The sequence below is a fragment of the Raphanus sativus genome, chromosome 9, assembly GCF_000801105.2.
Source record: "Raphanus sativus cultivar WK10039 chromosome 9, ASM80110v3, whole genome shotgun sequence".
NCBI lineage: Eukaryota > Viridiplantae > Streptophyta > Magnoliopsida > Brassicales > Brassicaceae > Raphanus > Raphanus sativus.
In genome coordinates, this window is record NC_079519.1 from 2984774 (window position 1) to 3010940 (window position 26167).

The 26167-nt window shown below is 39.4% G+C and overlaps 5 protein-coding genes, 1 non-coding gene and 1 pseudogene across 6 annotated transcripts; 4 read left to right on the forward strand and 3 right to left on the reverse strand.

The window, feature by feature from the left end:
- Positions 1-585: 585 nt before the first annotated feature.
- On the forward strand, positions 586-6731 carry LOC108827210 (paired amphipathic helix protein Sin3-like 4). Its single transcript, XM_018600569.2, has 20 exons — positions 586-745; positions 1123-1281; positions 1379-1568; positions 1648-1746; positions 1817-1975; positions 2051-2351; positions 2437-2567; positions 2641-2716; positions 2791-2820; positions 2892-3112; positions 3186-3340; positions 3442-3569; positions 3662-3916; positions 3994-5204; positions 5286-5386; positions 5461-5599; positions 5678-5830; positions 5917-6083; positions 6168-6246; positions 6321-6731. The coding sequence occupies exons 2-20, from the start codon at positions 1136-1138 to the stop codon at positions 6471-6473; spliced, it is 3894 nt and encodes a 1297-aa protein (XP_018456071.1). The 5' UTR covers positions 586-745; positions 1123-1135; the 3' UTR covers positions 6474-6731.
- Positions 6621-11045, reverse strand: LOC108827211 (DExH-box ATP-dependent RNA helicase DExH15 chloroplastic). The gene is made up of 8 exons (XM_018600570.2): positions 10506-11045; positions 10265-10440; positions 10066-10179; positions 9884-9992; positions 9697-9783; positions 9492-9610; positions 9135-9315; positions 6621-9050 (listed from the first exon to the last, which is right to left on the reverse strand). Exons 1-8 carry the CDS (start codon positions 10989-10991, stop codon positions 6807-6809), a joined length of 3516 nt encoding a protein of 1171 aa, XP_018456072.1. The 5' UTR covers positions 10992-11045; the 3' UTR covers positions 6621-6806.
- A 262-nt stretch (positions 11046-11307) lies between these two features.
- TRNAL-UAG (transfer RNA leucine (anticodon UAG)) lies at positions 11308-11387 on the reverse strand. The gene has a single exon. It is a non-coding gene; the product is annotated as a tRNA-Leu (tRNA).
- Positions 11388-12245: 858 nt separating this feature from the next.
- LOC108827415 (pyruvate dehydrogenase E1 component subunit alpha-2, mitochondrial) lies at positions 12246-14906 on the forward strand. Its single transcript, XM_018600808.2, has 8 exons — positions 12246-13119; positions 13187-13266; positions 13463-13540; positions 13902-13997; positions 14101-14172; positions 14269-14322; positions 14419-14484; positions 14587-14906. The coding sequence occupies exons 1-8, from the start codon at positions 12429-12431 to the stop codon at positions 14629-14631; spliced, it is 1182 nt and encodes a 393-aa protein (XP_018456310.1). The 5' UTR covers positions 12246-12428; the 3' UTR covers positions 14632-14906.
- Positions 14907-18297: 3391 nt separating this feature from the next.
- Positions 18298-19785, forward strand: LOC108827416 (probable galacturonosyltransferase-like 9). The gene has a single exon (XM_018600809.2). The coding sequence runs from the start codon at positions 18450-18452 to the stop codon at positions 19617-19619; it is 1170 nt and encodes a 389-aa protein (XP_018456311.1). The 5' UTR covers positions 18298-18449; the 3' UTR covers positions 19620-19785.
- Positions 19786-20526: 741 nt separating this feature from the next.
- LOC108827414 (protein WVD2-like 7) lies at positions 20527-23357 on the forward strand. The gene is made up of 8 exons (XM_018600806.2): positions 20527-20680; positions 21081-21145; positions 21246-21947; positions 22029-22451; positions 22545-22606; positions 22721-22817; positions 22926-22973; positions 23083-23357. The coding sequence occupies exons 3-8, from the start codon at positions 21249-21251 to the stop codon at positions 23182-23184; spliced, it is 1431 nt and encodes a 476-aa protein (XP_018456308.1). The 5' UTR covers positions 20527-20680; positions 21081-21145; positions 21246-21248; the 3' UTR covers positions 23185-23357.
- Positions 23358-23444: 87 nt separating this feature from the next.
- Positions 23445-25470, reverse strand: LOC108827417 (putative L-type lectin-domain containing receptor kinase V.1; annotated as a pseudogene).
- Positions 25471-26167: the final 697 nt, after the last annotated feature.

Sequence of the window (26167 nt, forward strand, 5' to 3'; positions counted from 1 at the left end):
CAATTCCCTTGCATAAAAGAATCAAATAGTTTCCATAACAAAGAAAACGTCTAAGAAATTGAATCTATTCTAGATTTGTAAAAACTCCTAACGAACTAGTAAATTCTTCGTCGGATACACATTAAAAAGCCTCGAAGTTACTAATTCCAGCACACGACATCGATAGTTAAATAACTTAAATTACACTTTTACCTGACCTTCCTGATTTGTCCTCAAAATCTCCAAACAATCACAAAATCACCACTAATCACAAGCCCAATCCAACCCCCTAGTTCTGTGCCCTAATCAGCAAATGAAAATCACCGGCTATAACCGGTAACCCAAACCCATAAGCAACCTAGCAACTGCTGTCTTTAACTTTGTTTTTATTCATTTTATTTTATTTTTCTCATCCAGTATTAGTCTTTTTTGTTAATAGTATTCGTATACAAAAAGGAAAAAGATAGTGAATGTCTTGAATAAAAAAAAACAAAGGAAAATACGATATGAAAATGTAAAAAAAAGGGTCTTACTTAATTAATTACACTACGTAAAAAAAAAAACCCTTACATAACTCTCTGTCTCTTACACACCATAAAAAGATTTTTAACTCTCTCAAGTTTCTTTTGTGTTCTGCAGAGAAACTAAACTTGTTCAAAAGTCTCTTCTTGTTCTCGTTGTTGTCTCTCTGGTGGTGCTTCCGTGTGCGGTAAGAAGGGGAAAAGCTTTGTGCTTTGTAAAAGACTTTACCTCTCTACGAAATTCGGTAATCTCCAACGATCATCTTCCTCCTCTTTCTTATCTATAAGCGCCGTAATGTTAAAAAAATAATAACAATCTGAAGATTTAAGTTAAAGATCGAATTCTCTCAGCTTCATTGTTTCTCGATTCTGCTTTGATTCTTCTTTACTTGCTAGATCTACTGCTCGACTTCCATTTTTTTTTCAAAGATTTGATTTGTGGATAAAAAAAAATATCATCTTGATTGAATTTAAATCCACATGAATCCTCAAATTTGAAGACTTTTTGATTGCTAAATTACTTTTTTTTAATTGTTGAATTGAGTGTTAATCTTGCTCTGATCTATTAAATTGATTTTTTTTTTTTAATCTTTATCTTATCTTCTTGTGTGGATTAATGAAGTCAATAACTAGAAATGATGGTTGGAGGAGGAGGAAGTGCACAGAAGCTAACCACTAACGATGCACTTGCTTACCTCAAAGCTGTCAAGGATAAGTTTCAAGACAAACGCGAAAAGTACGATGAGTTTCTTGAGGTCATGAAAGATTTTAAAGCTCAGAGGTAATATAATTAATTATAAAACTTCAGTTTCTGTCTTTGTGGGAAAGCTAAGAAAAAAATCTGAGACTTGTTATTTTTTTTGAGTCTTTTTTTGTAGAGTTGATACAAGCGGTGTCATCTTGAGGGTGAAAGAACTGTTCAAAGGGAACAGAGAGCTCATCTTGGGTTTCAACACTTTCTTACCAAAGGGTTTCGAGATCACACTCTTACCCGAAGAAGACGACCAACCTCCTCCAAAGAAACCTGTTGAGTTTGAAGAAGCTATTAGTTTCGTCAACAAGATTAAGGTTAAGAGATAATCTCTCTCTCTTTTGCTGCTTTTTAAGCTTCTAAAGTTTAATTAATTTAATCTTTTTCTTCTTGCAGACAAGGTTTCAAGGAGATGACCGTGTGTACAAATCGTTTTTAGACATATTGAACATGTATAGAAAGGAGAACAAGTCCATTACTGAGGTCTATCAGGAGGTGTGTGTTTTGTAGCTTTTGTTTAATGTTTTAGTTTGCATTTCTTTTGATGTTGATTTATCTTTTGCAGGTGGCTATCCTTTTCCGGGACCATCACGATTTGCTTGTGGAGTTCACTCACTTTCTCCCTGATACTTCAGGAACCGCTTCTACTAATGATCCTTCCAAAATGTCAGTACGTGATCGTGGCGGCATCAAATCTCTTCCCACCATGCGTGACTCTGATAAGGTTCCCCTCTCTCTCTTGAAGTGTTTTGTTTTCTGAGCTTGATATTCAATACTCAGAGCTGTCACTTGTTTACAGAAGGAACGTACTGACCTCAAAACGGAGCATATGGAGATAGACCAAGAGAGATCTTTGTTGAAAGAAAGCAAAGAAGACGTTAGACGCATTGACAACAAAAAGAACGATCACATCATGGATGGGAGCAGAGACAGGAAAGGTGATGGAATAGATAGCCAGAAAGAGCAGCTCCTCCTCCACAGTAAAAAGAAGCTGACGCTAAGAGATAATGATTCTCCTGGAATCTCCAATAATCAGGCTAGAGAAGGAGACAAGTTTTTTCGTGGAGACATTGCCACTTCCTCTACTTATGATGATAAAGGTTAGCTATAGAAAATTTTTGTCCTTTATTTTTTATACTTAAAAAATAATAATAATTGATTTTTTTTTTTTTTGGTGATGACAAGGCCATGTCCAAGAACTTGCTTTTGTTGATAGAGTGAAGGCAAAACTCAAAACCTCAGAGTACCAAGAGTTCTTGAGATGTCTTAATCTATTCTCAAAGGAAATTATCAGCCAACCAGAGTTGCAGTCTTTGGTAATGTTTCTTCTATGTTAAAAACTTGGTACTTTCCTAGTCATTGACACGTGGATATATATTCTTGTCTCAGGTGGGAGATTTAATTGGAGTGTATCCAGATCTTATTGAGGCCTTCAGAGTCTTTTTGGTTCAGTGTGAAAAGAATGGTAACTAACCAAACTTGTGGCCTTCTCTTCTTAACATGATTTGACCCTTTTTTTTTTGTTTTTTCTTTGTGCAGATGCATTACTTTCTGGTATCGTGACTAAGAGTAAGTCTAAGCTATTAATCTTTAACCACTTGACTTAACTCTAACCACTTTGGTTGCTGTTTTGACTACAGAATCCTTGTGGAGTGATGGCAAAGTTCCTCAGCCTACAAAGTCACAGGACAAAGATACAGAACGAGAGCGTGACAAGGTTGAAAGGTTTAGAGAAAGAGACCGTGAGAAGGAGAGGCTCGAAAAGGCTGCAGCGAGCCAGAAATGGGCTAAACCTATCAATGAGCTAGATCTCTCCAACTGTGAACAGTGCACTCCTAGTTATCGGTTACTTCCAAAGAATGTATGCGTCTACAGTTCATTGTCTCCTTTGGTTTTTGTTCTTGCTCCATTAGTTGATATTTGTTTTCTTGCAGTATCCAATCCCCATTGCAAGCCAAAAGATGGAGATTGGTAGCCAGGTGCTTAATGATCATTGGGTCTCTGTCACTTCAGGAAGTGAGGACTATTCATTTAAGCACATGCGCAAGAACCAGTACGAAGAGAGCCTCTTTCGTTGTGAAGATGACAGGTTCAGTAGGCAGAGAGCCTTACTGTTATTTTTTTGTTGAACCTCTTCTTGGTAATAGTTTGGATTTGGTGAAAAAAAAATGTTTATTTCAATGCTTTTAGGTTTGAGCTAGACATGCTATTAGAGTCTGTGAACTCAGCTACCAATCGTGTGGAAGAGTTATTGGCAAAGATTAGTAGTAATGAATTGAAAACCGACACTCCCATCTGTATTGAGGATCACCTCACAGGTAAAGCTGTGTTATCCCCTCACGTGTGAAATCTACACTCTTCTCTTTACTGATGTATAATGTTTTGTTGTTGTTGTTGTTGTCTTGTGTAGCTTTAAACATAAGGTGCATAGAACGTTTATACGGTGACCATGGGCTGGATGTGTTGGATCTGTTAAAGAAGAATGCCTATCTTGCTTTACCTGTGATACTGACCCGTTTGAAACAAAAGCAAGAAGAGTGGATAAGGTGTCGCTCTGATTTCAACAAAGTGTGGGCTGACATATACACCAAGAACTACCACAGATCACTTGATCACCGCAGTTTTTATTTCAAACAGCAAGACTCAAAGAATCTGAGCACAAAAGGTTTGAAAATACTGTAAGAGCAATATCTACCTACAAAGTGGTATATACAGTTTTCTTATGTACCACTTTCATTGCAGCGTTGCTGGCAGAGATAAAAGAGATGGCTGAAAAGAAGCGAGCAGAAGATGATGCACTGCTGCTAGCTCTTGCGGCTGGAAACAGACGAACTGTTTGCTCCAACATGAGTTTTGATTATCCAGATCCTGATCTTCACGAGGATCTGTACCAGCTGATCAAGTATTCATGCGGAGAAATGTGTTCGACGGAACAGTTAGATAAGGTGATGAAGGTGTGGACAGAGTTTCTGGAGCCAATGTTTGGTGTTCCTTCTCGCCCTCAAGGTGCTGAAGACCTAGAAGATGCTGTCAAGTCTACTACGAACCTGAGCGAGTGCACTTCTCAAAATGGAGTTACTGTTGCCAGCTCTGTGCGGTTAAATGGCACTCGAAAAGCTGGTGATTTGGATAGAGATGTCACTGCTAATAAAACCGCAGATACTGCCTTGTTATGTGACAAAATGCCAAAGAATCTAACCACACCTGACGAAAGACCTGAAACCAAACAAGCTGTTTCTGTTGAACGTGTGCATAATAACTCAAATACACTGTCTGTAGATGGATTGTTACCTCAAAGGAACGGTAAAAACATTGCCGGTAATAGTAATCCAAAATCTAGCGCGTTAGCCAGTGGAATGGAGATGGAGTTGAAGGGGAATCATGTAAACAACGGGCCACGCGTGGAGGTATATCCAAATGGGACAGTGGCGGAGACATCGAGTAATCAGAGAGCTAACGAAGTGTCTGCCAAAGTCGAAAGAGAGGAGGGTGAACTTTCCCCCACAGGAGATTTTGAGGAAGACAACTTTGCAGAGAATGACTTGGAGGCTCTCAGCAATGGTAAAGATGGTAATGCGGCTGATGAAGGTGATGAAAGTGCACCGAGATCATCAGAAGTCAGCGGGAACACGTCTCAGAACGGTGATGTTTCAGGAACAGAGTCTGGTGATGGTGAAGGTTGTTACCCTGAAGATGAAATGGAACATAATAACAAAGCAGAAAGTGAAGGTGAGGCTGAGGAGGAGGAAGAAGAAGAAGGTATGTCTGATGCACATGATGATGCAGAAGGTGACAATAGGCCTGTGTTGCCCATATCAGTGCGTAACCTGTTACATGTGAAGCCTCTTGCAAAGTATGTCCCTCCAGCGTTATGCAGTAAGGACAAAGATGTTACTAACTCCAGAGTCTTCTACGGGAATGACTCATATTACGTTCTTTTCAGGCTTCATCAGGTAAACACATCGTTACCTTTATCTACAAATCAATGGAGCTGGATGTGAGGCTAACTTCGTTTTGTGGTTACTTGTGAACAGATTTTGTATGATAGAATATTATCAGCAAAGATCAATTCTTCTTGTCCAGAAAGAATGTGGAAGACCTCAAACTCAGCAAACCCTGCAGATTCCTACTCCAGGTGATTTTTGTATAAATGAATCTGGTTACATCTTTGTTTGCTGCTTACACATCTAGTTTCGTTGCTGGAAACAGATTCATGAATGCACTCTACAACTTGCTTGATGGCACGTCTGATAATCCCAAGTTCGAAGATGACTGCCGAGCAATAATTGGGACACAGTCATATGTTCTCTTCACACTGGACAAGCTGATCTATAAGCTCATCAAGCATGTAGGTTTACATTGTGGTGTATTGTTTCTCTTCTCTTCACTTGTGACTCAACTAAGCAATATGAGTGTATTGTTTCAGCTTCAAGTAGTAGCAGGTGATGAGATGGACAACAAACTACAACAGCTGTATTTATACGAGAAGTCCAGAAAGCCTGAAAAATATCTTGACGCTGTTTATTATGACAATGCTCGTGTTCTCCTTCCTGATGAAGATATATACCGCATTGAATGTGTAAGAATAGTCACTTCCACAGTTTTGAACCAAAGCTGGCTTATTATGATCTATGAGCTTCATAGTTTGTGTTTTTATTGCTGCAGGAAGTGTCGACACCAACAAAATTATCTATCCAGCTTCTGAACAACGGACATGATAAGCCTGATGTGACATCCATATCCATGGACCAAACTTTCGCAGCTTACCTTCACAATAAATTCCTTTCCAGTCAAGCTAATATGAAAGAAAATTCTCGAATTTATCTAAACCGGTAAGTATTATAGAGCATTGAGAAAGAATCATCCAATAGTAATGGGGAAACTAATTAGATGCTCTCTTCTTTTTGTCCCCCAAGGAATAAGCGTAAAAATGGTGAGGATCAAGTTAAGATTAGTAACGGTTTGGAGTGTAAGATAACCTGCAGTTCTTCAAAGGTACAGTTGCTCTGCTTAACACTATGATAAAGCTTTTTTTTTATAGAGCAATTGTTGATGTACATATCCTGCAGGTCTCCTATGTATTCGACACAGAGGATGTGTTGCATCGTGTTAAGAGGAAGAAGGTATCAAACCAAAGCAGACAGGACCATGTTGTTGCCAGTGGCTCTTCAATCAGGCAAAGGAGGATACAAAGTTACCAAAAACTTCTCACCGGACAATGACCTTGTCTCACAACACTTGCCATCGGCAAAAGATCCTGAACAGAGAGTATGCTTTTACAGAACACAAGGTTGCATTATTTTGCTTGATATACTCAGCATTGCGCTTTGTCGGAAGAGAGGAATACTGAAAGGGATTAGCTTCCACAGTTGTGTATATAAAGCTTTTGTATGTTGTTGTAACATTAACTCAAAAGTTGTCTCTTGTTTGGTCCTATTCTTTCCAACATTAATCACCTGAATGAAAATTTGTTTTATATCGTTACAAATGCAGCTCATGTCTCTATTGTATCTTTGCCAATGGTTCACTAAAGATAGAGCTAACGTGGAGCCTCTTCAACCGGCAAGCTCGCTGATTGGTGGACGGTCCATGATATCTGCTGCAGCTGCTGCACTACGTTGCAGCGTGGGGTCAATATCAGGCAACTTAGGAATCTGAGCCAAGAGATCAATGGTGCGTCGTAGCAAACGAGCAAGATCACCTTCGTCCATTGCACATTCCATCATCATTTCTTTCCAACTTAACCCAGAAGCCCAAGCTTCAACCATACCAGAGAACTGAACGTCCAGACAACATGAAATCTCAACCTCATGCTTCTCTTGAAGCTTTATAAGAGAGCTTCTTTGTTCTTCTAAGAAATTAACCACGTCTATTACTGTATCAGACGGCTCGTATATATAGTTGTTGTCTCTCCACGGTCGAACTTTAATGCCTTCGGAGACTAGACTTGCACATACACCAGCTAGCTGAGGAGGCTTGAGATCGACAAGGACTTTGTTCCGGAGAACCATCGCAAGCCAGAGCTCGTTCTCTCCGCGGATTGCAGCAGCTGTTTCACCCAGAGGAAATATCAAGTGGGTGTTAATGTCCAACGCTCTGCTTTCGTGAATCACATTGCTTATCCGCATGAAATCTTTCCAACCAGAAGGTTCAATCTGCTCTAAACGGTTAATGAGGCGTCTTGATCTCGCTTTAAGCCGTTTCATCTTCTCAACCGTCAGCTTAGCATTCTCTAGAATTTTCTTGTATTCTCTAAACCCTGCTGATCGTGATATCCTCTTCTTCAGACGAGAGACTTTGCTCCTTTGTTCCCTGTACTGTTCAGCAGCGTTGTCATACTCTTGGGACATGTGCAACACCTCGTCTTCTTCCGAGAGGCTGCTTAGGACAGGCACGTTTAAACTCCAGGACCATGTCTCTAGAGATCCTTCCATTCTCCACATGCTTCCAAGTTCGGATTCGGATAGTTTATCCCACTGCATATCTGCTTTGTCAAGAAGAGCCTTCATGATTTCTCGAGGCAAAGCATCTCCTGTCGCTAGTGCAGTATTAGGGAAACCAGTCCTGTAAACAGTCCTTATCCATTTCTCAGTAAAGAGGTACCATGAGTTATCAGAGCCAAGAGCCACATAGTAAGATGGTTTAACACTAGGCTCATCAGCTGATAATTCATCCTCGATACCGTTCAATGCAAAAGACTCATCCAGAGACATCATCTTCTGAAGTTTCGAACCGTTAAACGAATCAATATGCCCCAAATAAACCGCAGGGACTGACTGCTGCATCCCTTCGGAATCTTTGAACTCCAAACATAAAAACGGTAAGTTTCCGTCTTCCATCCCTTTTAGAAGCGGTTTTAGAGCTGAGAACCTCTCGAGTTCCATCCTTCTCCGCAGTTCAGTACGCTTGCGTTTCTCTTCACGCAGCTCTCCCTGAAGTGCAGTGATCTCCTTGTATTCCTTCGCTGACAGAAGCTTCCTACTCTTCTTATCTATCGCCTCATCGCTTATCTCCGATGTCAGAATCTCTATCTTCTTGTCGATTTCAGCAAGTTCCTCCTTCGCAGCAACCATCACATTGCTGCTCACATAGTTTCCAAAACTCTTCTCAACTAATTTCTTGGCTTCTTCCAGACTTCTCCCAGCTTGCAAGACTTTCCCGTCCTCACTTCCATTTGATTTACGAGTGACTTTTGAACCAGCTACGAGATTTAACACCATTCCATACGAAGCAGTAAACTGTGACACGAGAGGTTTTACTCCCGCAAACACAAGTTTGCAGCACTCCTCAGCGCCTTCAAAAGCAGTCTGAACCAGCACAGTGTAACCCTTGTCATCAATCCCTCTGCGTCCAGCACGCCCAGCCATCTGGAACAATTCGTTAGGACCCAACTGTATTCGCTCATTGCCAGCCTTTTTTGTCAGAGACGAAATAACAGCCGTTCTAGCCGGCATGTTTATGCCAGCAGCAAGTGTCTCAGTGGCGAAGACAACTTTAACAAGTCCTCGCTGAAACAGTTCCTCGATGAAAGATTTCCAAAGAGGTAGACATCCCGCATGATGCGCAGCGATTCCCCTTAGCAGTCCTTTCTCTGCGCTCTCTCTCACTGCATCTGGATAAAGAATACGAAACTTCCTCAGGGCCAGCTCAACTTCACCTTTCTCGCAATCATCTAAAAGCTGGAAATTCTCAACATACTGTACAGCTGCGTCACATCCTCTACGGTTGAAAATGAACCATATCGCTGGTAACATATCTTTTCCCTGGAGATGCCATAATGTGTCACTGATTTGAGGCACCTAAAAGTCAAAGACACAGCTCCAGTCATTAACTTATTATGAGAAGCTTAAAAAAAAACAAAAATATAGGAAGTATAGCGAGACCTGTGAACGGCGGATCTTGTTTATCTCATTCTTTGAAAGAGGATAATCAGAAATATTGACGAGGCTGTTGTAGCTTGTATCACCTCCTCGTTTTCTTGACCTCCTTCCCCTGCGCCCGTCGTCATCATCACGATATCTAGCTTCCGAGGCAGACATTTGCAAATAATTGAGAGACAGCTTCCTGCTCCAACAAAAATAAAAGCCTCTTCCAATTAATTGAGAGTCTGTAAACATCTTCCTTTAAGGGAATGTATTACAGCTTTTTCGTTATCATGTTATCTAAGGTGTGCTGTTATCAGAGAGGAACATTCTACACAGCATATTGATATGATAAAAGCATGAAGATGAACAAGTTACCGATTCACATGTATCCCCTTCTCATCAAGCAGAGGTAGTAAAGAATGCTTCGTTGAGAAGTACCAAGTTAACGGGACTGGCCGTCTTGACGAAGTCACCAACTCGGTCTTACCATGTATCTGAGGGCGAACACAGCACGTCTTAGACAACATATTAATGGAAAGCTGTGATACATTCCCTTAAAGGAAGATGTTTAAAGACTCACCTCCCCAATCCAACCAGCTAATTCGTCTGGGTTTGCAACAGTGGCTGATAGACATATAAGTTGAACCTCCTTTGGGCAATAAATAACCTGAGAAAAATTCAAATGAGACACTAAACCAATAAATCTTTAGACGAAACAAAAAAAACCAAAGAGAAATGGTGAAAGAAGAAGAAGAAGAAGAACTCACAATCTCTTCCCACACAGTGCCCCTAGATATGTCGCTTAAATAATGAACCTCATCCAAAACAATCGCATCAACATGAAAAAGTCCAGTTCCTGAAGAAGCCATTCCAACACTAAAGATATCCAGGGTGTTAAAGTCAGACTAAAGAGTTAATAACAGCATCCAAATGAGAGAAACACACCAACCTTTGATACAACATGTTGCGGAGAATCTCAGTAGTCATGATAACAATCTGAGCATCTTTGTTGATGGCAGAGTCACCAGTGAGTAAACCAACGTTATCATCACCAAACGTCTCCCTAACAAAAAAAAAAAATCAACCACATTTTCAACAATAACAGTTGCTTTTCACACAAATGGGAAGAATCAGGAGGACTAACAAACCTAAACTCGCGGAACTTTTGATTAGAGAGAGCCTTAAGAGGCGTGGTGTAGAACAAGCGGCGACCACGAGCGACAGTAGCAACAGCTGCTGCTTCAGCTATCAAAGTCTTGCCACTACTCGTGGGAGCAGAAACCACCACCGAGGAGCCTCTCAGGAACGCCTCAATAGCCAATCTCTGTCCACAGAAAAAAACGCAGTTTCAGATTCACATCAGAATAGTAAGCAAAGCTGATGATATACCTGAAACTTGTCGATTCGAAAGTCGTAGATGGAAACGAGCTCGTCGATATCGATCATCTCGACTCCGAAATCTCGTACGAGGCTGCGTAGCTTCTCCACTCTCTGCCACCTGAACTCCACGCGCTGCTGCTGCTGCTGCCGAGAGGATTCCGCCGGCGGTGGCGAAGAAGAATCCACCGGGAATTCGTCGTCGTCGTCGGTGTTGCGAGCTTCGTCGGTGATGTCTTCATACTCGTCCGCAGCTTCGTCGTCGTCGTCGTCGTCATCGTCGTCCTCGTCTTCGTCTTCGTCGTAGTCCTCGGAGAGCTGAGACTGGGAGGGTGAGAGAGAGTTGAGGGATTTGAAGGAGAGATGTGTTGTTGGAGGGAGGATTAGGGATTTGGTGAAGCGGAAGGTTGGGGAATGAGAGAGAAGAGGAGAAGAAGGGAAGTGGAAGAATTTGAAGGAGGAGGAAGGTGTGAGGGAGACGACGGGAAGAGTGTTCATGTTCGTTCCTCCAGGGCTTTGGAGATTGATTTTCTTTCTTTTTTCTTTTGGATATTACACCCAATAAATTAATTTTTGATATTTCCAAATTTTCCAAGATATTATTATTATTACGTACACGTCTACACTAATAATATTTTTAATGATTCAAATTCAATAAAAAAAAAAATTATTAAAGAAAAAACTATTTTATTTTTTCTTTTTTTTCGCGCAGTATCATTGAGATTTTCATTTTTTAAGTGATAGTAAATTCATTTCTCTGGACAAAAAAAAAACATTTCTCAAAATGCTGTAAATTAGAACAAAAAAATAAAGATGACGGCTGTGGGATTTGAACCCACGCCCTTTCGGACCAGAGCCTAAATCTGGCGCCTTAGACCACTCGGCCAAACCGTCCTTTGAGAGGTCTATGTTTTAATTATTTATAAACGCCAGGTAATAAGAATTGAGACCACTATACATCTTGTTCTTGGTCAAATCAGTCCTTATTTCAAGCTTTTATTTACTTGATCTACACTGTAGAATTTGTTTTTGTTTTCTTTCTCAAAAGTAGATATATGAACAGTCATTTAAATTTGATTACCAAGAAATACTTAAGATGGAAAATACCATATTAACATTATATAATCAGCAGTCTGTGTGAGCTGATGGTATACTAAAACAATAATGTGGAGCAAACACATTACTGACTAATCTATGATTAGATAGACAATAATCCTATTAGCATCAGCAATTTACCGATTTTAATTAAAAAATATTGGGTTTTGTACTATATTTCTGTGTTTGGTTTTAACCATCTATATTAGTAAAACACAACAAAAAATTGACAACATCTTTCAGAAATTTAAAAGCTATAAATTAAGTCTATTAAATTTTTATAACTTAAAAAAAAAAATTATAACTTAGAAATTCAAACAACTAATGTGGAAATTTATTTATGATTTTTAATTACTTATTACGCATTTATTGATTTCAAATACTAAAAGTTTATTATTGTTCAGTTATGTGTTTTATTTTACTGTGAATTTTAGTTATATTAAAGTATTTTTTTGTTAAAAGTAGAAAACGTTAATCAACTTTTTTATATATAAGTAGTGTTTTTTTTATCAACAAGTAGAGTTTACATAAACAAATAACAATTCCACACTTTAGATATAAATAAAGATATATTCAAAATAATAAAGTCAAAATATTCAATTGGCATTTGAGGGTTTTCGGAGGGACAGAGAGACGTTTAGAGAAGAAAACGCCCTTCTGTGACACGAAAAAACGTTGACAATAATATCTTTTTCTCTTTCTTTCTTTCTTTCTTTCTTTCTTTTCATTACATCTTCTTCATTGATTGGCTTTTGTCTTTTTTATTCAAATCACTCAAAAGAAACATTCGCCTTCTTTTTCTCTCTACTCCGCAACAAAACCAAATCCCACGGCGGAGACATGGCACTCTCAAGACTCTCCTCCCGATCCACCACCCTCTTCCAACCACTCGCCGCCGCCTTCCCCACCACCCTCCGCCGCCACATCTCCACAGACACCACACCAATAACAGTCGAAACCTCGCTCCCATTCACATCCCACCTCGTCGAACCCCCCTCGCGCGCCGTCGAGACCTCGTCGTCGGAGCTCCTCTCCTTCTTCCGCGACATGGCCCTGATGCGGCGGATGGAGATCGCCGCCGACTCGCTCTACAAGGCCAAACTCATCCGCGGGTTCTGCCACCTCTACGACGGCCAGGAAGCCGTCGCCATCGGGATGGAGGCGGCGATAACCAGGAGAGACGCCATCATCACGTCGTACCGAGACCACTGCACGTTTCTCGGCCGCGGCGGAGGGATCTTCGAGGCGTTCTCGGAGCTCATGGGGAGGACCACGGGCTGCTCCAAGGGGAAAGGAGGGTCTATGCATTTCTACAAGAAGGACGCGTCCTTCTACGGCGGGCACGGGATCGTCGGCGCTCAGGCCCCGCTGGGGTGTGGTTTGGCTTTCGCGCAGAAGTACTCTAAGGAGGAGGCTGTGACTTTTACTTTGTATGGTGATGGTGCGGCCAACCAGGGACAGCTGTTTGAGGCGTTGAATATCGCTGCGCTTTGGGACTTGCCTGCGGTTCTTGTCTGCGAGAACAACCACTGTGAGTGGGTTTTTGATTTTTGTCTTTTTGTTTGGATGAGGTGTAATGAGTAGTGTGTTGATTGCAGATGGGATGGGAACGGCTGAGTGGAGGTCTGCCAAGTCTCCAGCTTATTTCAAGCGTGGAGATTATGTTCCTGGATTGAAGGTGAGATTGAGTTGTTGTGTATTATCTTGATCTCTGCATCATGCAATGTACATATGTCTCTATTGGTAGAATTGTAGATGAAGGGTTAAGATGATAGATGAGAGTGCTATGATACAGAATCATGTTCTTTGTTTTTTATTGTTTAGGGGGGAGTGTGATTTTAAGCTGATCGTGCTTTTGTTTTTTGATGTACTAGGTGGATGGTATGGATGCATTGGCTGTGAAGCAAGCGTGCAAGTTTGCTAAAGAGCACGCGCTTAAGAATGGACCTATTGTAAGTTTTGCACTATTATCTTCCTTCAATATGCATTGCAACTTTCATTGTAATCTAAATCGCTCATGTTGCTTCTCTTAATTAAATCAAAATAACTCTCCCAAGAATTGTAGGAAATGAGTTTTAATCAGTAGAAGAGATTTGATACTTGCATTGCATGACTTTGCCCGGTATGTTTTGCAAGTGATAGGCTTTCAATGAGGGTGTGTTTCTGTAGCAACTAGTAACTCTGTTCATCGCACAGAGTTACAGTATACGAATAGTGGTTGATGCAACTCTGCATAAATTGCTACTTGTTCTGTTCCAACTATCGTTCCTTGTTATATATCTATAACATGCATTTGTTTTTGTGTTTGAACAGATTCTTGAGATGGACACATACCGATACCATGGTCACTCTATGTCTGACCCAGGAAGCACTTACCGTACACGTGATGAAATCTCTGGCGTGAGGCAGGTTAGTTTAAATCGTCTTCTTCCCTCCTAACAAATGCTGCTATATAGTTACAATTTTTTAAGAAAACAAAATATTATTGACTTGTATCTTGTAAACCTGTTAGGTGCGAGATCCAATTGATAGAGTGAGAAAGTTGATTATATCGCATGACATAGCTACGGAGAAAGAGCTTAAGGTACTCGCTCATAATAACAAATCATGCACTTCTCTTATTATTAGTCCTCAACCCAGGAAGAAGTAAAAGAACAAATGCACTATGTCTTACTTTTAGGATATGGAGAAAGAAGTGAGGAAAGAAGTTGATGCAGCGGTAGCTCAAGCCAAGGTACGAAGAACCTAGCTTTCATTCTATCTTCAACTACATACTTGTGTGTGTTATCAATTACCACCATATGCTTCTTATTTATTTATGTGTGTTCAGGAGAGCCCGATACCAGAACCATCTGATCTTTTCACAAATATATACGTAAAAGGTTTCGGATCTGAGGTATATAACCTTCATATCCTTTGGAGACAACCTTGGGTTTGAAATTTTGATTCATATAAGTGTGTTATGCTAACATTCATTTCCTCATTTTGTAATTTGCAGTCTTTTGGAGCAGACAGAAAAGAACTGAGAGCAACACTTCCTTAAGTTATGGTACCTGTTATGCCCATCACACACATCTCAGTCTTTCAGATTCATTTATCCACCACTCCAGAAGGAGCTCAATAAAATCCCAAAGACCACGAAAACTTACTCAAAACAAACATTTTTTTTGGTTTGGAGCTCAATTCAAGTATAGAGCTTTTTTTTTTTGGTTTCACAACTTCCTTTTTAGTGAACTCTTCTTGATTGTTTTCGAAATGATGCAAGTGGAAATGAGTGAAAACCCATTGATTCCCTTAATAAGAGGGACAATTATCATCTTCTAACGTTTTCTAGTACAAATCCATTTCTCTAAATTCCCAAAGGCAACAAAACTGATAAATGAGGAACTTTTTTTGTAAAAAGAAGAGTAAACTCGTAGCATAAGTTGATTTGCCTCGGAGTTAGGGTAAATGCAGAAACGAGAAGAGAAGGCAAAAACTAGCTGGCTTTGCTTGTCTTTTACTAAGCTGTCGTATGTTGTAAGTTGTAATTTTCTAAAACAACAAGTGGAGAGGTGGAAGACAAATCCCTCAATGAACCACCCGTGTTGTACTCGTCAAGCAAAGCATCATTCGTATTCCATAAAATCGTCACACACCAAACACACCAACATTTATAATACTCAATTACTAGTAATTTTCAAAGAGGAAAGCATCCATCTACTTTCTCCGTCCGTAACCAAGACGACACATCATTGTTTGTTTCCACCACCTAACCTCAAACGTCTCTACCGGATTCCACACTTATCCTCCTTTTGTTACATGTTTCTTTTATTTGATAAAAACAATATTTTTCTTTCTAATTTTCCACATATTGAGATGTTTACATGCTTTGATTGAGCTTGTAGTCAAGAAGTTTTGGAGACAACAGTAGTGCTTATTGTAGTGCTTTGGTTTTTTCTAGAGTACATGGCAGACAACGGTAGAGATGTTTATAGTGAATATAAGATATAAAGTACTCAAATAATCATATAAGGTTTGGTTCTTTATCTATCTTAGTAAAACAGAAACATTACAACTTCTTCTAGGTGAATTTTAAAGATGGACCTTTTATATTTAAATTAAACATCATCCCTTATTTATAATACATACCATATACAGTTTCCACATATTATTACATGTGGATTTAATACATACCATTATTACATGTCAATTTATATACTAAGAATATAATACATACCATTGCTCTGAAACTAAATCTTACAATTATATTGCAATTATACATAATTCATCTGTTTGTCCATATTGCAATTATATATAATATATAGATATAATATATAGATACCATTCTTATGAAATACGTACCATTCATCTGTTTGTCCATATTGAAATTATATATAATACTTCCTCTGTTTTTTAAAGATGTATGTTTTAGGAATTTTTTTTGTTTCAAAAAGATGTATTTTTCATATTTTCAATGTAATTTTTGTCAACTAATTATGAATAATTGTGAATCTCAAAAACATTAATTGTATTTCTTGAAATTTTATTGTTTAGAAATATAGGAAATATAAAATAACAAAAAACTATGCACTAATAAGTAAATTTTAATATGTTTTATTAAAAAGTGTGAAAATCTCAAAACATGTATTATTTAAAAACAGAGGGAGTATATATATAGTAAGAATACTAAGATACATATGAATCGTCACATACATAGAAATTAAATACTAATATATCTGATCAACTCAAATGTGCAACCATAATCCCTGCCATGATCATATACAAATTAGACATAGTATTTATAATAAAACCATCATGCTCACACTCATCCAGCTTCTTAAGATTGGTCCACATTGGAATTATATATAATTCATCTGTTTGTTCATATTGCAATTATATATAATTCATCTTAAGATTGGTCCATATTGTTCCTTTAAAAAATTGAATCTCTCAATTCTAAAATATACACTAAATAATCTTTTATAGCAAAACCACTTCTCCAAATTGATTTAACATGCCTACAATATCATATTTAATAATATTGCAAGTTTTAAAAATTGGTTATAGAAAATATTTTTCTCCAAGTTTATTCTATCAAACCTAAAATCTAGGAAACAATAAAATCGATGTTCTTAGTATTTACTATGGTTAATGTATTTGATTATCGGATATTCCTTTCCTTTAAAAATACAGTCAATATTCTTTTATAGAAAAACCCTTCTCCAAGTTGTTTAAATAATCAGTTATGGAAAATCCATTTCTCCAAGTATATTTTATCCAAGCGAAAATCTAGGAATCGATCAAATTGTGATATTTTTATTTATTATGGTTGATTTAATTGAATGTGAAATATTCTTTTTCACCATACGACATTTACAAAAACTCTCAAATAAACACAATGTCGAAACCTATCATTTTAGTTATGATAGATGGTGTGAAACCTTTAAGAAACAATTGGAAAATTCGAGTTAAAGTTCTTCATTGTTGGAAACAAAACACCGGCTTTGGAGGCGACACATTTGAGTGCATCCTCGCAGATGAATCTGTACTTGCATTTGTTTCAGCTTTTATAAGTTTTTTTCTATTCTATTGGTTTATAAATCTGTTAGCAGCATGCCAAAGGAATCACATTAGTACACATTGTTTATTTAAACACATTTAAACACATTTTTATTTCTCGAAATTTAAAATTAATACACATAGCAATCATGTATAACATTAGTACGAACAAAGATAAAAAAAGATTAACACCCGCTAGACCGAGCGGGTCATGATCTAGTTCCTTTGTTAACACTTAACACCACAACATTGCCCAATGGACCAGTTGAAATCTAACACTAATTAATTGACACTAACAAATATTTACTTTCTTAATTTAAACATTTTTTTTGGCTCACCGTTATTTAAACTTCTAGATAGCGTAGAGTATCTTCCTCCACGCAAACAGAAAATAAAAAAGAATATTTTCATTTTATACTACTAAATTAGTTGTGCAACGTATAATATTCGGAATCAAAAGATTATACATAGCACGTCAAATTCAAAATGGATTTTTGTTTCAGCTTTTAAAGAATGGATATATCAATTTGGATAATGAAAATACAATTTTTTTTTAATTTAGTAATTTGAGTGGTGACACACACAAAGTTGACAAAAAAAACAATTATTAAGTGGCACCATTTAACATTTACACCAAAAAAAAAAAAAAGTGGCACCACGGAGCCAGAATATTCGTAACGAGACACGCTCGTTACTCGTTGTTCTAACAACAAATCTTGTTTTCCTCTTCTCCCCTAAAACATTCTTTCGAAAATTATTTTTGTGGTCACCAATCCACATTTACCGTAAAGGAAAACTTACTACTCAGAACCTGCGCGTGCGGAGCACGTGAGATATTGAGTCGGGAAGCGAGTGTGATCAGCCAATGAGAGGACTGGTCGACATTTTTAATCTCAACCGTTCATCTCATTACTCCAGCTGGTTCCGTCGCTGTTCACAGCTGGCTCAAACTTATCACAAGTTCCAAAACCCACCCGTAGACAATTAAATTACGGTACACCCCTCGTAGACAATTAAATTAAGAGACACACTGCTTCTTCACATTTTAATTACCGAGAAGTTAATCCTATCAGTTGAATAGGTAATTACGTTGGAGACTGATTAAGCCACGTCACTATTCACGCGCTTATAAACCGCGTGGGTGGCAGATGTCTCTCTAAAAAGCCATTCTTCTTACCCTCTCTCTACGTTCTTGAAGTAAATTATTTAGTCCTAAAAACTTCACACTTCTTAACTCAGTGTAGAGGAGAAAGAAAGACACAGATCTTCACTTTAAACTCGAAGACTCATCGGAGTCGAGAAAAAACGCGTTTTCCGACAATGCGGTTGCGTTTTCCGACCAAACCCGCGGTTCCACCGCTCCTCGCCGTCTTTCTTATGTTCCTCTCTCACTCCGCCGTCGGAATACGGAACATTCCGGTAAGAATCACCTCCGTCGGCGTCGAGAGCGGATTCGACGCCGCACAGTTCTCGGAAGCTCCGGAGTACCGAAACGGCAAGGAGTGCGCATCCCAATCATCGAACAGAGAGAACTTCGTGTCGTCCTGCGACCCTTCCCTCGTCCACGTCGCGATGACCCTCGACTCGGAGTACCTCCGTGGCTCGATCGCCGCCGTCCACTCCGTCCTCCGCCACGCCTCCTGCCCGGAGAACGTCTTCCTCCACTTCGTCGCCGCGGAGTTCGACCCGGCGAGCCCTCGCGTCCTGAGCCAGCTCGTCCGCTCGACGTTCCCGTCGCTGAGCTTCAAGGTCTACGTCTTCCGGGAAGACGCCGTCATCAACCTCATCTCGTCGTCGATCAGGCAGGCCCTCGAGAGCCCCTTGAACTACGCGCGGAGCTACCTCGGAGATATTCTTGACCCGTGCGTCGACCGGGTCATCTACCTCGACTCCGACGTCGTCGTGGTCGACGACATCACCAAGCTATGGAGCACGAGGCTGACGGGTTCGAGAGCCATCGGAGCTCCGGAGTATTGCCACGCGAACTTCACGAAATACTTCACGTCGGGTTTCTGGTCCGACCCGGGTTTGTCCGGGTCGTTCTCGGGTCGGAAGCCGTGCTATTTCAACACGGGAGTGATGGTGATGGATCTGGTGAGGTGGAGGGAAGGGAGCTACAGGGAGAAGATCGAGACGTGGATGCAGATACAGAAGAAGCGGAGGATCTACGAGTTGGGTTCGTTGCCTCCTTTCCTTTTGGTGTTTGCGGGGGACGTTGAAGCGATTGATCATAGGTGGAACCAGCATGGATTGGGAGGAGACAACGTGCGAGGGAGCTGTAGGTCTTTGCATAAAGGACCGGTGAGTTTGTTGCATTGGAGTGGGAAAGGGAAGCCGTGGGTTAGGCTTGATGAGAAGAGACCGTGTCCTTTGGATCATCTTTGGGAGCCGTATGATTTGTATGAGCACAAGATCGATAGAGCTAAAGATCAGGCTTTGCTTGGGTTCTCTTCTTTGTCCGAGTTAACAGAAGATTCAAGCTTTTTGTAAGAGTATGTGTGTGTAAGTCCAACATTATTTTACTTCGTTTTGTTATCACAATACTGTCTTGATTGAGCAATTGATGTACAAACTTGATTAGTGAGAGATAGAGTCTGAGGATTAGATAAGTTTTGTAAACCTTTGCATAAGAAATCTCAGTTTCTCTGTTGAGTTATTAACCCATCTGTGATTTGGGTCTGAATGTGTTAGTTACAGTAGATTTCATATTTGAGTTTGCATCTCAGAATTGTTACTTGAAGTTGTAAAGAAAAAGCTTTCAATGTCCTTGATGATGAAGCCAAGTGGAGTAAATGAAGGAGACTGGAGAAGAAGCGTTACATTATTTGAATTTGGTCTCTTTGCATTAAAGGCTTTGGTTCATGCATGTTTTCAAACTGAGCACACAATTTATGGGACTGTTCAGACCTTTAATACAGTCAACATTTGTCCTTCACCAAAAAGACTCATCTTAAACTGCATGGTTTGGGCTGTTACTGGGGGATATGGTATAGGTTGGGCTGGGGTAGACGTATTTAATAATTTATTCATACTTTCTCAATGACTTCTGTGAATAAATTGCTACTAGTCAAGAGCCCTTGGCCCAATCAAAGCAACACCATGGAGCCCAGTGATAAATCAAAGAAAATTTTAAGCTGAATAACTTTTTTGGTAGTAATTTTTGTATAAAAATACTTTTGACAAAAACTTTGGTAAAAATCACACAGTAAAGGAATGTGTCTTTCACATTGATCAACTATTCTTTAAGTACTATCAAAACTAGTCAGTTAAAATAGTTAATAATCTCTTTGGTCTCGTCTTAATAATAGTAACAAAGTACAGTACTAACTTGGAACCTTTTGATTCGGCCTTAGCTTCTAACTGCTTGTTTTTTTTTGTCACGAAACGCTTCTAACGCTTGTTACTTTTACTATTTTCCGACAAAGGTCCCACTGTCTCTTGTCTTCATTTGCTCATCCTTGTCTCTGATCTAATCTCTTCTTCTTCTTTTCTTCTTCTTCTTCAACTTTTTGTTCCCATCATCATGTTTTGTGGGTTATCTTCACTTTTAGGTAAGCTTATAAGATCTTCTCTTTTTGGATTTGCAAAAATAATAATTTCGTATCTTCAAATCATTAATGATGAGATTGTCTCTTTCTCTGCTTCTGTAATTAACCGAATGCTTTTTTGCTTACTCATCATTAGTTATTTCCAGAAGAATCTGAGTTTGCTTACCAAAAGAGGTTTTCGATTCTGTGATAAAGAATCATAAAAAAGCTGCTAATTGCTAAAATCAGATTTTTGATGCTTTTCCTCTTTCTCTCCCTTTGCTTTGTTACCACTCTTCATGAGTGTACAGTGAAACCTGAAACTATTTGAATGTTAAAAAGTCAGTTTTATCTCTGTACTTGTTTATCCCAAATCCAAGTATTGAAGTAATGGAGTCTATTTGGTTTTTGTGTATGGATTAAGATTCTTTCTGGTGAGCATTAAATGGGAGGATATGGAATTTGCTATTGCCAGTGATTCAAGATAAGGTAAATAACCCATGTTCCTTTACATCACTTGTCAATGTCCCTATGATCTGTATGTTATGTATGCTTACAATGAAACTTGTTTGTGGATGATAAAAAACAGATAATGAAAGCAAATAAAGAAATGCAAGTGTCTATATCTTTTGGTAAGTTTGAGAATGATGATTCACTTTCATGGGAGAGATTCTCTTCTTTCTCTCCTCCAAACAAGTACTTGGAAGAAGTTGAGAAGTGTGCAACTCCAGGGTCGGTAGCTCAGAAGAAGGCCTACTTCGAATCACATTACAAGAAGATCGCCGAGAGAAACGCCGAGATCATCTTGGAGCAGGAGAAACAGTTGGAGAGTAATGCATCATTCAGGCCAAGTCTTGAGCACAGTGGAAACACATACAGAGAAGCTGACGGCTCGGTTGTGATCGAGTCTAGCGTCGCCTGTTGTGATCATAACGGCGAAAGTGCTTCAGAGAAAGACAAGCTTGTGGACTGCACTGCTGCTGAAGTGAGTGAGACATGTAACCATGAGCCTCTTGAAGAAACTATGGAGGTTGAGGTTGGGGAGGATCTTAATACCCTGAAGATGGAGAAACTTGAAGAGATTGTGAGCGTTGAGGAAGAACGAGAACTGATTGTCCAAGTGGAGGATAAAGAGAAACGAGAAGAGGTTGTGTGTATAGAGGAAGAAGTCAAAGAAGATGTTTCCTCAAAGGATACACCATTGAAGGAGACAAAGAAAGAGAAAGACCAGCATCTAATCAAGAAGAGGGATAAAAATGTGCAAACAAACCAAACAAGAAGCTCTCCCAAGGTACATTACCATAATAAGCTTTCCTTATACTATGTGTTGTGTCTCATTTTAGCTTCAAATGACTGTGTCTTGGTTTTACAGACCAAGAAACCGATAGAGAGTAAGGTTGTAACCAGTAGGAAAACTCAACCAAGCAAGGAGAAAAGCATGATCAAAGCAGCAACAACAACAAACAAAGCGGCAACACCTGTCTCAAAATCCTCAAAATTTTCAACTCCAAGAGTCTCCAAGCCATCTTTAACAACCATTTCGATGTCTACTTCTCGCTCTTCAGTAAAGAAGGAGAATGTCTCTGCTTTACCGAAAAAGAAACAAACTGCTTCAAAGACGTTACACGCTTCTCTCAACCTGAACCAACCGAGCTCTGACCCTACTTCTCTTGCTACCACCAGAAAGTCCTTGATCATGGAGCGAATGGGAGATAAAGAAATCGTTAGACGTGCTTTTAAGTCTTTCCGGAAGAGTTTTGACCAAATGATAGAGCAAGATAAAGCTCCAAAGCAGGTATAGTCTTGCATTGTACTATCTCATCAAGTGTTCAAGATTCTACTGGTTAGTAACTAAAACTTAATGAATGCTGCCAATGTTATACACCAGGTTCCTGCAAAGGCAACTAGTGTTTCGAAGTTAGCTACTACTGATCTGAAAGAAAATGACAGGTATAACTTGATTTATGTTTACTCAAGCATCATCATCATCATCATCTACTGTGTTGCTAAAAACTCATCAGGTTTTTGTTTAAGTGCTAACCTTGTGTTCTTTTCCTGAAATAGGGTTGCTAAATCAGGTGGCACAGAGAGAAAAGGCTCTAACTCACACCTTTCTTCATCTTTTGTACCGAAAAGCAACCTGACAGCGGAGAAACAGGAGGTAACATTTCTGATGAGCAAATCAAACTGTATCCGCCTTTTTTTTCTTCTCTCTTTTGAGATAGCAACGTGATGTGTCCTCGCACTAATAGTTCTTCTCCATAATCAGCTATCCAGGCCTGGAGCAAGAGCTGTAGGCTTACATGCAAAACCAAAGGTATTTACTCATAAGGGATCTCTTCATGTTTTTAAGCCTCTCACAATAGAAACCTTCTGCACTTCCTTTCATCGCTGCTGATATGATATGACCTTTGCTGTCTAATCAGGCACAAGTACCCAATGCCAACACTCGGAGGAAAAGTCTTGATCCAAAACCAAAATCCATGCAAGGGCCTCTCCTAAAAGGCTCATCAGACAAAGTACTATGATGGATTGATAATCAAGAGGTAAAGATTCGATGATGTATTGTTATATAGAGAAGTAACCAAGTTTCCATTAGTTATGTGAGGAAAATATTACAGTCTTTCTTTTGTTGTGTATAGAGTCTCAATAAAGGAACAACATAACTTAATAAATATCAGTCTTATTACTTCAGCCACAACTGTTTCTCTTGCTTCTTGAACGCTTGCAAGCATATTATAGCCAGCCAAGACCTCTTTTAGAGATCAAGAACCAATGACACCATCTTTTACCGTCCATGAGAGACAAAGGATTCAGTGAAGGTCAATGAAGCGACAGAACTGGACTCAGGAGAGTCATCTGCTTCACCTGAGTTTTCATTACCTCTATTGATTTCTTGAGCTGACATAAGTTCAAGTAAGTTATGAGGAAGTTGAGCTACACTGTCCAGGAATTGAATGACACTGGACATGTTCGGTCTGATGGCTGCTACTGGATGCGAACAGAGCAAGCCGAGTTTGAGAACAAGTGTTACTTGCTCCTCAACATACTCCTCCTGCTCAATCCTTTGATCAAGAACCTGCATTATATCTCCGTTCTCCCAGCACTCTAGCACCCAATCAGTCAGTACCATCTCACTTTATGATGCTCGTGGCAACACCGGTTTTCTCCTGCAAGCAATCTCTAGCATCACCACTCCAAATGCAAATACATCTGAGCTTGTACTTGCCTTTCCAGTTCTTGAAAGCTCGGGTGAGATATACCCTAGCGTACCTTCCAAGTTAACTACATTTGTGAGTGAAAATATCTTTTTTCTTCAAGACAAAATAAGCAAAAGTACACAAGAATGTTTTACCTGCCACATAAGATGTCTGAAGATCAATCCCATGATCACAGAGCTTAGCTAGACCAAAGTCACCAAGTTTTGCATTCATACTTCCATCAAGAAGGATATTGGCTGGTTTAATATCCCTGTGTATGATCACCTGCACCCATTGCTGGTGCAGATAGCATAGTGCAGAAGCTACATCTTTGATGATCTTGAACCTCTCTGACCAACCAAGCTTCCCATTCTGCTGGTGGTATAGGAACTTATCAAGACTGCCTTTGGGCATACAATCATAAACCAAGTAGAGTTCACCTTTGCGTCTACAGTATCCAAGAAGCCTAACTAAGTTAGGGTGTCTGAGACGCCCAATGGTCGCAATCTCAGCAATGAACTCTCTCATTCCTTGTCTTGAATCATGAGAAACCATCTTCACTGCAATCTCTATGTTGGAAACTGGTAATGTGCCTTTGAAGACTTTTCCAAACCCGCCTTTACCGAGAAGCTCAGTATCTTTAAACCCCTTTGTGGCAGTGTGTAGATCTTTGTAAGCAAACCTATGAGGACCAAACTGCACCTCCCAGTCCTCAAGGACTTCTAATAGCTTCTTCCTCTTGAAGAAAAGCCATAAGCCGAGAATCAAGACGGTGAGTATTGTGATTCCTGACACGCTATAAACACATAAGCTAGAATCCCCTTTACACTCTGGTCCCTTGGCTGATCAAAACGAGGAACCTCTGGAAGGTGAGAGGTGTCTATATCTGGAGCTGTTCCATTCATCTTGAACGTCCAACCCAATATATAATGAGATGCAGTTCTGATACCAGTGGATGAAGAGAATCCAACATACATACACTCAAGTAAGTAAGGAGAAAGATCTTTATACAGAGAAAGGAGTGGAATCTTTGGCTTAGAGACATCAAGAGGATGAAGTGTGACATTAAGCTGCTTCTGTTTGCTTTCATACTCAATCCAAACCTGCATAGGTTCTCCACTAGAGAGGAAGAGATTCACAAACGTACCATCATCACTGAAATAGCCTGCTGAAGAAGCTACCTCTGAGACCACGCTGTTTATGTCAATACCAACATGGTTGGCATTGATGTCATTAAACTCAGCGGTTTGATGATTTGATGGATCTCCCATGTTGGTTGAGTTGAAGAGTCCTAGATACTGTGTGGGGTCAACATTGGACAAGCCTCTTGTGGGACAGAGGACAAAGGCTAGTCCATGGCCATTATCAGCTCCATAATGTGAAGCAATTGCAAAGATGAAAGTGGTGGAGAAGGAGAAGACGGTGCCGTTTGGAGATTCCTTGAACCTCAGTGGGTAGTTGTAGAAGACTTGACCAGCTGTTTGTGCAGTAGTGTTGGTAAGCCTGAAGAGGCCATTGAAGCCGTTGAAGTTTAACTCTCCACCAGTTGGGTCTGATACTACCTTCTTGGGGAAAAACAATAGCAGCAAAAACAGTAATAACATCATAATCTTTGGGGATTGATGTTTTCTAATGACACAAACCTGATGTTCTTGCCATTTTGCCAAGAAAGAAGAGAGACTTGGGGACAAAAGTCAACGAAGATAATTGATCAGTAAGAAGAATTCAATAGACAAAATGATCTAAGACCATCTAAAATAGAGGAACTTTATAATAGAGATGGGATATGCTCCAACGTATTTCTCTAAAATAACAATTTCTATTTTATAGAGTAAAAAATAGAGGAATGCTATTTCTTCCTCTATAAATAGAGGAAAAAATAGAGATCTCTATTATAGAAGAAGAAATAGAGGTGGGTTGGAGCAATTTCACCTCTAATAAATGCTATTATAGAGGTGAAAATAGCAATGGGTTGGAGATGCTTTAATCCTAGTGGCTAGTACGTACTACGTGCTATTAAACTAGCATTGAAGATCGAAGTACTAATTAGTTTATGTGAATAATTTAATTATATAGTATGCTTCTTACACAAGTCGAGGTCAATTTCATGTATTTTCATTAAATTATTTCTTAAGAATTGAGCGGCTTCGTTTTTATAATTGAGAATCAAGGACGTAAGACTTGACAATGCTAGAACTGAGTTGTTCTGTTTCTAGACTTGTTGAGTTATGTTTCTTGTTTGAAAGCTTACAAAGTTATAGACTATCAAACAATGCTGGAAAAAATGAAAATCACAAAAAAAAACAAGAGA

Excerpts from the sequence above, each read along its gene's own strand:
- LOC108827210 (XM_018600569.2), top strand. The coding sequence starts at position 1,136 with ATGATGGTTGGAGGAGGAGGAAGTGCACAGAAGCTAACCACTAACGAT. Across the intron at positions 5,205-5,285 it reads TTCTTTTCAGGCTTCATCAG|ATTTTGTATGATAGAATATT; the intron begins GTAAACACATCG and ends ACTTGTGAACAG. Across the intron at positions 6,247-6,320 it reads TAACCTGCAGTTCTTCAAAG|GTCTCCTATGTATTCGACAC; the intron begins GTACAGTTGCTC and ends CATATCCTGCAG.
- LOC108827211 (XM_018600570.2), bottom strand. The coding sequence starts at position 10,991 with ATGAACACTCTTCCCGTCGTCTCCCTCACACCTTCCTCCTCCTTCAAA. Across the intron at positions 9,611-9,696 it reads TAGCTGGTTGGATTGGGGAG|ATACATGGTAAGACCGAGTT; the intron begins GTGAGTCTTTAA and ends GTTCGCCCTCAG. Across the intron at positions 9,316-9,491 it reads AAGGGGATACATGTGAATCG|GAAGCTGTCTCTCAATTATT; the intron begins GTAACTTGTTCA and ends TTGTTGGAGCAG.
- LOC108827415 (XM_018600808.2), top strand. The coding sequence starts at position 12,429 with ATGGCACTCTCAAGACTCTCCTCCCGATCCACCACCCTCTTCCAACCA. Across the intron at positions 13,120-13,186 it reads TGTCTGCGAGAACAACCACT|ATGGGATGGGAACGGCTGAG; the intron begins GTGAGTGGGTTT and ends TGTTGATTGCAG. Across the intron at positions 14,323-14,418 it reads CAGCGGTAGCTCAAGCCAAG|GAGAGCCCGATACCAGAACC; the intron begins GTACGAAGAACC and ends ATGTGTGTTCAG.
- LOC108827416 (XM_018600809.2), top strand. The coding sequence starts at position 18,450 with ATGCGGTTGCGTTTTCCGACCAAACCCGCGGTTCCACCGCTCCTCGCC.
- LOC108827414 (XM_018600806.2), top strand. The coding sequence starts at position 21,249 with ATGAAAGCAAATAAAGAAATGCAAGTGTCTATATCTTTTGGTAAGTTT. Across the intron at positions 22,452-22,544 it reads AAGATAAAGCTCCAAAGCAG|GTTCCTGCAAAGGCAACTAG; the intron begins GTATAGTCTTGC and ends GTTATACACCAG. Across the intron at positions 22,818-22,925 it reads TGACAGCGGAGAAACAGGAG|CTATCCAGGCCTGGAGCAAG; the intron begins GTAACATTTCTG and ends CTCCATAATCAG.